This window comes from Bufo bufo, chromosome 3 (assembly GCF_905171765.1).
Source record: "Bufo bufo chromosome 3, aBufBuf1.1, whole genome shotgun sequence".
Classification (NCBI taxonomy): Eukaryota; Metazoa; Chordata; class Amphibia; order Anura; family Bufonidae; genus Bufo; species Bufo bufo.
The window spans coordinates 679,586,901-679,598,950 of NC_053391.1; the positions used below are offsets into that span (position 1 = coordinate 679,586,901).

At 42.8% G+C, this 12,050-nt stretch overlaps 1 protein-coding gene across 1 annotated transcript in view; it reads left to right on the forward strand.

The window, feature by feature from the left end:
- Positions 1-391: 391 nt before the first annotated feature.
- TENM4 (teneurin transmembrane protein 4) overlaps positions 392-12,050 on the forward strand; it is a gene marked incomplete at its 5' end in the record, with an annotated part of 222,150 nt that continues 210,491 nt past the window's right edge. Inside the window, 1 exon segment of the mRNA XM_040426403.1 lies at positions 392-605. Within this exon segment, the coding sequence (XP_040282337.1) occupies positions 392-605 (214 nt within the window).

Here is a 12,050-nt window from a genome sequence, read left to right on the forward strand (position 1 = left end):
CGATCGTACGCGCTGTAAAACGCCCAGGTGAGAACCGTTCCCATAGGGAAGCATTGGTTTTCATGTGTTGAGCGTTTTACAGCGCGTTTGAACGCGCTGTAAAACGCTCAGGTGTGAACCCAGCCTAAATCTAAAATTGTAAAAAAAAAAAATTATAAATAAAAAACGGCGGCTTTGTTTGCCCTTTTATATTTTTGTATCTGCTACTAAACAAATGTATTCATTTAACCCTTGAAATTCCAGTCCAACGTGATCATTTGCTTTCGCTCCGCTAAGCACACACACACACACAAAAAAAAATGTAAAAATTAAAAATCCTAAAAAAAAAAAAAAAAAAAAAGAGAGAGCAGGCAGGTGAGCAGAGAAGAGGCACGGTTTTGATCCCTGTGTGTGTTTGTGTGTGTTCGCAGGTCCTCCCTTGCATTGTTCATCTGCTTCATCAACCCCTATTGAACAAACCCCCTCCCCTCCCCCTACCCCAGGAGCCAATGGTTGCCAGAGGAGGCTGATAGGCCAGCCAGCCCAGCACTCACAGTCTGGAGATTTTGCACACAATTCACTCTTAGTTAAAAGTGGTTCTGCAAACCTGGGAGTCTCAGCTAATGGTGAGTGCTGCTCATGACTTGTGTTTTCTTCTATTCTGCTGCTGTAGGATGCAATGAATGCACACAGCCCCCCCCCCCCCCCCCCCAGGGTGCGCGCTACCATGTGCATTGTATGCAGGCATGTCCATGTAGGAGGCAGCCAGGGATCCCCCCAGAACATGCTTCACTGTCCCTGGATGTTTCTGCTGGATTAACCCTTTGTACCTGTTTGCAAACCTGCACTCCTCCTTTTTTATTTTATTTTTATTTATTTTTTCCCTAGTATATATTTTGTGTGTCTTCTTTACTATGTTGCTGTTTATGTGTTTTTTTTATGTGTTTCTTTTTCAGTTTACGTTTCTAAACAATTGTTACGTTGCCCCCAGGATTAACCCTTTCCTGACGTAAATGCTGTTGTCTCTTTTTTTTGGGGGCTTCCCTTTTACTGTAGCTGGAGGCGATGTTTGCAGTAAGCTATGTATTTTGTGTTACTTTGTAGCCTCGTTGTGTTGCATTCCACGACAGCGCGCTGCTGTGTGCCTGCTGGCCATAGTGGGTGCTGGACTCCTCCTTGGAGTTGGTACCTTCTCGGGCGCAGGCAGTCTGCTGCACGATTCTAGGTGTTGCAGTTGTATGTTCTGTTATATCTACATGTAACCTACTACTGCGCGTGCGGTTGTTTAGGAGGGTTAACCCTTGAAGGCACAAATGGCCTTAATGAGCCTTTGGGATCGGGGCTGCCGTATCGTGTGAGAGCCATAAACTGCAACAGAGATCATGTCCTAGGTTTGAACTCCATATGTAGCAGTGCTGAACGTGTCATTTTTAAGGGTATATTCAACATGGATTTTGTTGCGGATTCCGCACCCGGAAACGCTTTCAGATCATTCATAATTCACATGGCTTTTTTTTTTTTGCCTCACGGTTTTAAAAACGCAGCGTGAAAAAAAAAAAAGTCCCATCCAAACTTCCCATGAGCAAAAAATCACATCAAAAACTGGGTCCAAATAAAAACCTCATCCCAAAAACCACGAGAAGAAATCCTAATGCTGTTTTTTTTGTTTTTTTGTTTTTTTCATTCAGCTCTTTAAAAAATGGTGTGAACAGAACCTAAGGCTGCATTGGCGGAAGGTTAATGTGATGCGATGAATGGTCTTGCAGGCAACTTCAGATACTGCTGACAGATGTATCTCTCCTGCACTTGACAAACTGAGCTCTGCTACATCCGTATATTACAGGGCATGTACAGTGCGTGCGGAGGGACAGATTCCCTTCTGTTTTGTAATAGGCAGACAAACCGTGCAGTTGTAGCAGAGCTGTATTTGTTAAGCCTCTTGCACACAAATGTTTTCTTTTTCCGTTTCATATATGAAACCATTAATTTCAATGCATCCACAAAAAAACCCAGAAGGTACGCCGTATGCCTTCCGTTTCCGTTCAAAGATAGAACATGTCCTATTATTGTCCGTATAATGGACAAGGATAGTACTGTTCTATCAGGGCCCAGCTGTTCCGTTCCACAAAAAAAACGGAATGCACACGGACGTCGTCTGTATTTTTAGTGGATCCGTTTTTTGCGGACCGCGAAATACTGAAAAAGCCATACGGTCGTGTGCCAGAGGCTTTAATCTGTGGCTTTGACTGCAGGTAAATACTGTGAGTATTATTCTACAATCTGCATGCGTTCAGCTCCGCTACATTTGGATTCTATTCACCTTAGTAGTGGAATGTATTACACTATGCACATGTGCTCCCAGTGTTTATATAGTGCATGTTGGGTTAACCCCTGGAGGATATAAACTGGTGTTTTGAACCTTGGGAGGAAGCTTCACTACCTTGTGGATATGTGCTTGTTGCCTGTATGGACTGGTGGAAAAATGAACTTGCAAGTAAAGTCCCTTACATTGGATTTATTAGGGTCCCGCCATGGATACAGACTAAGATCTAAGAACCTTGTCCCTGGATATGGCTAATGTCTTACATCCGTTCATCCACTCCCTGCACACAAAGGCCCTAGGTAAATGGCCATCGCCTTACAGGTTCCCCATAAGGTACAAGTGACCATCTAAATCCCTGGGGTAGGTTTGGTACCCATGGCGGAACCTAATTGAAAAATCTATGAAATTGTCCCTTTTGAGACTCTAGTAACAAACTCCTAACAAATTTTGGATACATTGTTACAATTTAGTGGATTAGTACCTTCGAGTAAACATTAGGCGGTATGGATACAATGCTAGAATAAGCGTCGGTAACGGATTTATTATGCAGTGGGCTCGTATTGACTTTGCAGGTGCCTTCTTATTAGCAGAGATCAAACACTTTCACGTTCTCCTTTTGGTCGGCGAACGTTGGCGTCCATTCTACGCACCACTTTCACGCACGGGTGAAGTCTGTGTTATGACATTTAAGTGGCGATTTTTGAAAGTTTCCACCACTTGAGTTTGCATTTGTAGAAATGTCACGTTCATTTTGTTTTATGATTTATTTTTTAATAAATCTCTGAACCTTTTCATATGAGCAAAAAAAAAAAAAAGAAAACCTCGTAATTGGCGTTTTTGACGTCTGTGTAAATGTTAGCAGTGTATAATTCGATGAAATTATTAACATTTCATGCCGCTGATGGTATTTCGGTGGAATGATCTGTTTACCTTCTCCAGAGTTTTGGGGTCAAGCTCGGGGGCCCCGCTTGCCTCGATGGAGGTTGGTTAATTGAAAGGTGATTATTATTTTTTTTTTTAGTTAGTTAGACCCTTTTTTCTAATTAAAATATTAACCCTTTCTCTTCTTTGTTGTTTCTGACTAAGCTCTGGGTCTCGTTAATTGGTTTTTTTTTTTTTTTTTTTTTCGCGTTTTTGAACATAAATTTTACTAACTTTTGGAACCCCCCCCCCCCCCCGCCTCTTGAAATATCACTTCCCATGGACAATAGGCGATAATTACTGCGCGACACGATATGTGATGAGCGAACATGCTGTTTACTAGACTGAGCGGAATTTTTTAGTATTTTTGCAGCTTTATTATCCCCCCCCCCCCCCTTCCCCCTTGGCAAAGCCAAGAAATGCTCTTTCTTTTCGGCTGTCAGGAGCTCCTATCTGTGACAGTATACGGTGACACCTGAAGACATGCAAATAGAGACAGCTTTTTAGGCCTGCAGAGCCCAGGCACTGTCATATAGAAGAATGGACGGGGATTGAAGCCATTCACTAAACCCATTCAGTAGTTTCTATGGTATGCAACCTTTTAACCCCTTCCCCCCCTTCCTCCTCCTCCTCCCCAGTCTAGGAGCTGGCAGGAGTGAAGTGTAGGCAGATACCCGCCAAGCTAGTAGGGGTGATAGTGAAGGGCCTGGAGCTGAAAACTGACCACACACATAAAAAGCGTCTGTAGACTTTTTTATTTTTTTTAAAAACTTATTTGTTGTGTGTTTTTTGGCTTTTTTTTAATATTTTTTTTATTTAATTTTGGGGATTAGATTATTTTTTATTTTTTTTTCAATTAACTTCTCCATTTAAAGTCAGTTTCACAGTACCAGTAAAGGGCCTCAATTGTCAGCAGAACAAACCCCATTTGGAGAGGACCATTGACACTCTGATGGGTTGTGTCACAGTGGAGTATGGAGGGTGGGCCCTCAAAATCGTTTGCTCTAGACCCCAGCCCAACACTATCAAGAAGGAATGGGGGTATCAATAATTGGCACGTTCTTGGTGGTTGAGGGGGAAAAAAAAAAAGTCTCCGATTTGGTGAAACTCTGTTTTTGGTCACCCGGCCCAGGTAATCAGTATCTGATTGGTGGGGGTCCCACACCAAGGACCCCTGCGGATCAGCTGTTTGAGAAGGTATCAATGCTTGCAATAGCGTCGCGGCTTTTTCGCAGGTTTCTGTAGGCCATGTGACGTCACGTTCATCAGTCACATGGCCTAGGCACAGCTCGCTGCGATACCAAGCACGGCCACTATCGCATGGACGGCGCTGTGCTTTCTCAAACAGCTGATAGCCGGCGGCGCCACACCACCGATCAGATACTGATGACCTTTGCAGAGGATAGGTCATCAGTTATAAATATCCTGGAACCCCCCTTTTAAATTTTACTCTCCATCACTATCATTGTACAAAGTCAAAAATTTCCCATGTCAGGCAATAAAAAATGCATTGCTCTCCATAAATGATGAGGTTTACCTTCTTCCAGAAGGTCCATGTGATGGGGGAGAGGTCAGTAATGGTCCAGTTATCTTGTCTGCTCTCTGTACTCAGGATATGACAAATAACCTGTGCAAACAATCCTACAGTGACTCCAGGCTGCCCCTCTCCCGCTTTATGGAGTCTCGGGCACTTGAGAGCCGTGCAGATGTTTTCACACCAGTGTAAGTTTATATGACAGCCATTTGTCGCTCTCTGGTGACAAGAAGTTTTATAAAGTCAAGTGATAGTTCATTGTGACAAAGTGTCATTCACAGCGCTATTGCACTTGGTGGAAACTTAAAAAACGAAGGAAATCCAGTCATCCTGTCTATGAAAGAGATTCCAGTCACTACATACATTAGAGATGCTCTGATACTATATGGTGAGCAAATGTTACAATACACATACCGCTACATATACAATATATCACATATCCTCTGGAATGAGCTTTCCTGTGTGCACGGGTTAGACCCCTGCTGAGCAATATGTTATATATTAGATGGCAGGAAGAGTGACAACTGATAGCATTACGACTTTCAGGCCAATTCATCTGTTGTCCTGAAAAACCCTAAAATTACAGCACTACTACCTTTATGTATATACTGCCACCCATATACTAGAATATAACTACTATATCACTGCTCCTATGTACAAGAATATAACTACTATAATACTGCTCCTATGTACAAGAATATAACTACTATAATACTGCTCCTATGTACAAGAATATAACTACTATAATACTGCTCCTATGTACAAGAATATAACTACTATAATACTGCTCCTATGTACAAGAATATAACTACTATAATACTGCCTCCTATGTACAAGAATATAACTACTATAATACTGCCTCCTATGTACAAGAATATAACTACTATAATACTGCTCCTATGTACAAGAATATAACTACTATAATACTGCTCCTATGTATAGGAATATAACTACTATAATACTGCTCCTATGTACAAGAATATAACTACTATAATACTGCTCCTATGTACAAGAATATAACTACTATAATACTGCTCCTATGTACAAGAATATGAATTCTATATATCTGTGTTTATTTCTGTGGGTTCTTCACGATTTTTGTTTCCTCTCCTTGCTCAGTGAATATAATTTATAAGGAAAATCATCCTCCGTAACTAGATACACAGTAGTGGTTGAGTAGATGACCCACCCATTAACTGCACCTCCAGAATGAGATAATAGGTTATGGTGTGCAGTTTATGGCGGTTTTCAGTCGATATTATATTATTGATAGTGTAGGAAGCTAGTAAAATGATATGTCGGGTTAGTTACTCACCGCTTAGTGCTTCTGGTTTTAGACACTTTACTTTCTCCCTTGGGAGTTTCATTTGTGTTAAAAGTCGGCAGGTTGGTAGTAAATATGTCCCACACAGAGACATGGAGTCTGGGGTCTCTCTGAGTTCCTTCCGTGGTCCTATAATGAGAGATGCAGATAAAATATATATGACCTGGGGTGACCTTTAGGTGTTACTACCCTTGTTGTGTCAACCAGAGTGGAGCATTGAGGGTGACTTTGACTTTATCCAAGGTTCTTCAACCCTCTTTAACTGGATTATCAGGTTTCTGTAGGGATAATGCCTCTTGGGTTGGATGTAGATGAGACAATGACAACCGCAAAACATTGTCCTTCTACAAATCCCAGCATGCCCATACACCTTGAATAACGTTCAGGCCATCCATCTCTCCTAACCCATGCACATGGAGTTCAACCAAGCATTTCTGTTTTCCAAAGTGTCTTATCTCACCTGAGAACAAAAGGATCTGGTGTGTGAAAATCCAACTGTCGATCCTTCTCTCAGACCACATTAGCTATTGGGGAATGTTGGAACACCACCATATGCATTAGATGGTTGGATGATGACGCTGAAATCGACAGATTTGACTCGTATTAATATGCATAAGATCTCTCCTGATGCCCATCTATGACCCAATATGACAGTAGTTGAAGGCTCTATGTAGGATGAAGATAGTGAGACTTTCCATTGTAGCAAACAGCTTGACATCGGACAAGAAAATTCTTTGAAAATTATTCTTACCATTCCAGGTGCCAAAGGTTAGACAGATATCTCATAAAACATGGATGTCCTCAAGACGTCACACTAAATATAGTAATAGACCATAAAATTTAGTTGTTGACATTGCAGGAGACCAAGACTTTATGGAGCCAAGCTTTTCAGCAACATACTAGATTCCCACCAGCTTATACATTAGGGAACCTTTCCATTCATGTGAAGGTCTTCCAAATAATATTGGTAGTGAGTCAATATACCCCTTGTCCAAAAATAGATAGACCTTTATATTTTTGGTCTGAAAAAAGCAAAAAACTTTTACATGTAGCTTCTATGTTCCTTGAGAAGGGCTGAAATTTTCTATATTGACTGCCTGCAAACCAAAAATGTTCAATATGGCCAATAACTTCTCAGGTGCATACAACACATATCTACCGTTTTACCACCATGGAGGCATCGATTTTTAGGAACAATCGCCCCGTTATTATCAACCATTTGAATTATCTGGTTGTCTATATCTCTAAAGAAATTTTTGGTTTTCCTCCAAATGTAAGACAGTTGTCCATGATTCTCGCACTCAAGCTGCATCCACATGGATTTCATTCTAATCATTTCCAAAGAGCTCTGCTGCCAAAAGTATGATTTTTAAGAAATTTGACTTTTTTGAGACTTTTTTTCTTTTTAATATAGAACATTTATTTTTTTCTTCCATATTGTGGATTTGGCGGGCTTGTTTGGTCAGACTTCTTGATCTTTTACTAAAATGTATTACTGGTTATGATGAAAGGGATTGTCTTGTTGGGTCAGCTCCTTCCACATAACGTGTCCCCATGTGACCAGACGATTCTATTGGGTGGGGGGGTGTTGTAGTGTCAATGGCCCCCTTGTAGTGCCCCCAATGTCTTTAATGGCCCTCTGGTGGGCCCCCAGATGACCCACTGTAGTGCTCCTAGTGTCTATAATGGACCCCCTGTAGGCCCACAGTGTCAATAATGGCTCCCCTGTAGTGCCCTCAGTGATTATAATGGCCCCCCTGTAGTCACCCCCAGTGTCAATAACGGCCCCTTTGTAGTGCCCCCTGATGACTTTAATGGCCCCATTGCAGTGCCCTCAGTGATTATAATGGCCCCCCTGTAGTCACCCCCAGTGTCAATAACGGCCCCTTTGTAGTGCCCCCTGATGACTTTAATGGCCCCATTGCAGTGCCCTCAGTGATTATAATGGCCCCATTGCAGTGCCCTCAGTGATTATAATGGCCCCCCTGTAGTGCCCTCAGTGATTATAATGGCCCCCCTGTAGTGCCCTCAGTGATTATAATGGCCCCCCTGTAGTGCCCTCAGTGATTATAATGGCCCCCCTGTAGTGCCCTCAGTGATTATAATGGCCCCCCTGTAGTGCCCTCAGTGATTATAATGGCCCCCCTGTAGTGCCTCCAGTGATTATAATGGCCCCCCTGTAGTGCCCCCAGAGACTAATGGCCCCATTGTAGTGTCCCCCATGACTATAATGGACCCCCTGTAGTTCCTCCAGTTATTATAATGGTTCCCCTTGTAGTGCTCCCAGTGACTATAATGGCCCCCTTGTAGTGCTCCCGGTGTGTTTAATGGCCCCCTGGTGGGGCCCCAGATGACTAGAATGAACCCCTGTAGTGACCACAGCATTATGCCCCCTCCAGTACTGTAGTTATAACCCCCCCCCCCCATATTGGCAGCAAATAAATAAAAAATATATAAAATACCCCGCCACAGATGGTCTTGGAAACACTTGCTCCGCACTGGAGGCAGCAGAACCTGACGCTCCCTGTGCGATCATGTGACGGTCTTTAAAATGTGTGAATGTACCCTTAGACCCACTATCGGAGAGGCTTTTGGGGCATAATTCAAGGGTTAGAAATGAATTGGTTTTGCCAAAGTTACCAAAATCGGCACATTTAAGCCCATTTCAGTGCCTATACAGGTTTCTGTAAACTAAAGAAAAATCCTAAATGGCCTATAAGCCTTTATTGTAATGGATAATTTCCCTACTGCTCTTTTTTCTATACTGCTTTACCTATGTCAGTGTTCACTGCCATTCCATTATTCTATTCATGAGCCAGAAGGCCCAGGAAGAGCAGGGCTATGGCTTACATCCATTTAGGAAAGTATTTTGGTTATCATTAGGCAAGACCTTCATGTTAACGAGACATAAAATTCAGGAATGCTCTGTTAGTGTTGGCGGAGGCATCCCGCTTCCCTGTGCATTTCTAATTGATCCCCGTCCGAGTCTTGTACAGCTGTGTAAACGGGGGCCTGCAGGAAAAGCGGACTCCAGTCACACCAGGAGCTCTGCAGGAACGAGACGTCTCATTATGTCCAGCATGGCTAGAAGAGCATTTCTTAAAAAAAAAAAATTATTTATTTTTTCTTTCAAAAATATCCCCCAAAATTCTGCCCAGTTACTGACCCTTAAACTGCATTCAATTGCGTCTAGAAAAGCTGGGTCACAGAGCGAATATTTTTGGACCAGCCACCCATGGAGCGCCAGGGGCATTCTGGGCATAAGGACCGTTCTTGTACCGTAGTCCGGTTTTTGGGGTCATCCCACCCTGTGAGGTGTGCGGATTCCATCCTCCGTCATTACGCATCCTCCCTACTTGAGGATCTGTGACCTGATGTCAGGGGCATGATGGGAGTTGTAGCTTGCAGACCACCTGGAACAACTACCATATTATTATTTATTTATTTTTTTTATTTATTTTTTTCGGGAGAGGAGGGGGTCCACTGATGTGTGTGTGTGTGTGTGTGGCATCCACAAAATTGGCGCAGCACCAAACCCCAGGAGAAAATCCGCTCGTGGTAACCGCTGTACAATTTGTTCACATTTCTTAGATCCCGGCAGTAAGCTTGACTTGGCGTGATAGACAATTTTTTTTTTCCTTCATAATTCTTCCCCCCCCCCCCCCCCCCCCTTCCTTTCTGTACAGAAGTGGCACTGCAGGGGTTAAATCCTCATTTAATCCCTCTTGCAGCTGACCTTCCCATCCATCCCCCCCCCCCCCCCCCACCACCATGTATACAGGTGGAAGGCAGAGCAGAATGTTGTCCTGACTGTGGAGACATAGTTTGTTAAAAAAAAATTTATATATATAATTTCACAGATTTTAAATGATTTGGGTTTTTGCATAAATATTCACATCCCAGTTTTTTATTTTTATCGTTAATATTTTATAAAAACAATCGATCGATAATTAATCAATCTATGCAGAATGACGTTGACTGTTTATGCTTGGCGACCAATAATGGATTAAAAAAAGAACTGATTTCTATTAATACGGGTCATTTGCTTAAATATTCGCACCCTCAAATGTGTTATTTTTTTTAGCTGGAGAACTAGGTTTTGGCAGTGTGGAAAAGCTGGGTTAGGAGCCTTGTTGGAGCTGTAATGGCGGCCATGTCTGGGAAACTGAATGCGCATACGGTATTTTAATTTTTTTAAATTTTTTTTTTCATTTTTCCTAATAGTGCATTTTTTTATTTTTATTTTTTGGTTTTTTAATTCACTTACAAAGGGGTATTCCGGTAGGCAAAACTTATCCACTATCCACAGGTTAGTAGATAATAACTATCAGATTGGTGGTGGGGGGGGTCCTACCTCTGGGACACCCACAGATAACGAGAACGGGGGCCCTCTACCGCCCCCCCACCCCCCCTGGGAGTTCCGGAGCGCAGTAGAGAAATGAATGGCGCAGCGCGTGCATGTGCGACTGGCCGCTCCGATCATATCTGGCGAGAAGCAGGGGGTGTGAGGCCCCCCCCCACCCGTTCTCGTGATTGGTGGGGGTCCCGGCGGTAATTTTTAATCAGCATATACACTGTGTTAGTAAATTTGCCGTGACCGGAGTTTCAACACTGCGCCCAACTTTCAAAAACTTTTTAACATTAGCCGTGCGACTTGATATTGTCAGTAAGGGGACGCGCGACTATTTTTACAACTAAAAGACCCCCCGCTATGTCTTAGACCACCTCTGGCTTCTGCAGACACACTGAAGGTTGAGCATTTCTCCTAATATTTAATGAAACTAGCAATAAATCACTGATTTCAGTAAGTACGGGTTATTTGCATAAGTATTCACACCCTCAAATTTATTCTTTTAGCTGAAAAACTAGGTTTTGGGAGCCCTGTTGGAGCTGTAATGGCGGCCATCTCTGGAAAACGGGCCACGCATATTTGGAATAAGGACACGCTGTAGAGGAGGAATTTGCCAAGTCTCATTTGCTCAGCGCGATGAGGATGATCGGTTTCCGTTGTCCTGAGCCGTCTCTCGTCTGTAATAACCCGCCTGCAGTCACTAATTAATGCGAACAGTGACGTTAACACCCAAAAATTCGGCTCCGTGCCAATTTTTTACATGGTGTAGTGTAGAGGAGTTAGTCATTAACATTACACTAGCTGCCAAACCTCCTGTGCTCGACATTGTGCCTGTTCGGTATCGCGCTACGTATATTACAGGCACTTGTGCGTGGCTTCTTCCATTCAAACACATTCTAAAGACCCTTTAGCGTGCATTAAAAATGTGAAAACCGTGTTTTAATATCTCACTCCTAGGCTGAGATCTAATCGATTAAAGTTACAGGCCCAAAAGCCTGAGGCTGCACTACTGAGAGGTTCTGATGAGGTGTCCTTCTACCAGGTGCTGTGTTGTCATGGAGACCTTGAGCATAGATATTGAAATAAAATCCACAGAAGGTCTCCTTGACAACGCTATATCCCCCACAGTGGATATGTTACCATCAGATTCTCTCAGTAGTGCAGCCTCAGGCTTTGGGCCTAAATCTTTATGCGACCATATCTCTGCCTAGAAATAAGATATCAAAATGGGGTTTTCACATCTGTAATCTACACCTCGGGGACTTTTATAATTTCCCATGCCAGGACTCTTTAAGTAGATATTTCATGACTGTTGCCCTTGCCACATGGCAGGTGATGGGTGTGTAAAAATATAACCTTTTATTTATTGACAGCAAGCAGAGATTTTGACAATGAGGAGTGGATTTAAACATGAAGTGTAAGTGAACATTGCAGAGCTTACATAGGATTTTATTGTCCTGTAGTCGTAGTCCCCTGTATCGTCTAGTGGGAAAAAAAAAAGTCAACACCTAAGGTTGGCGCCATCTGTCTGCCTTAGGGGGGTACTGACCTGCACATGGGCACCGCAGTTTAGGAGGAACCTACCCCAAAGATGTGGGAAAGGTGAGAGCATGAAGAA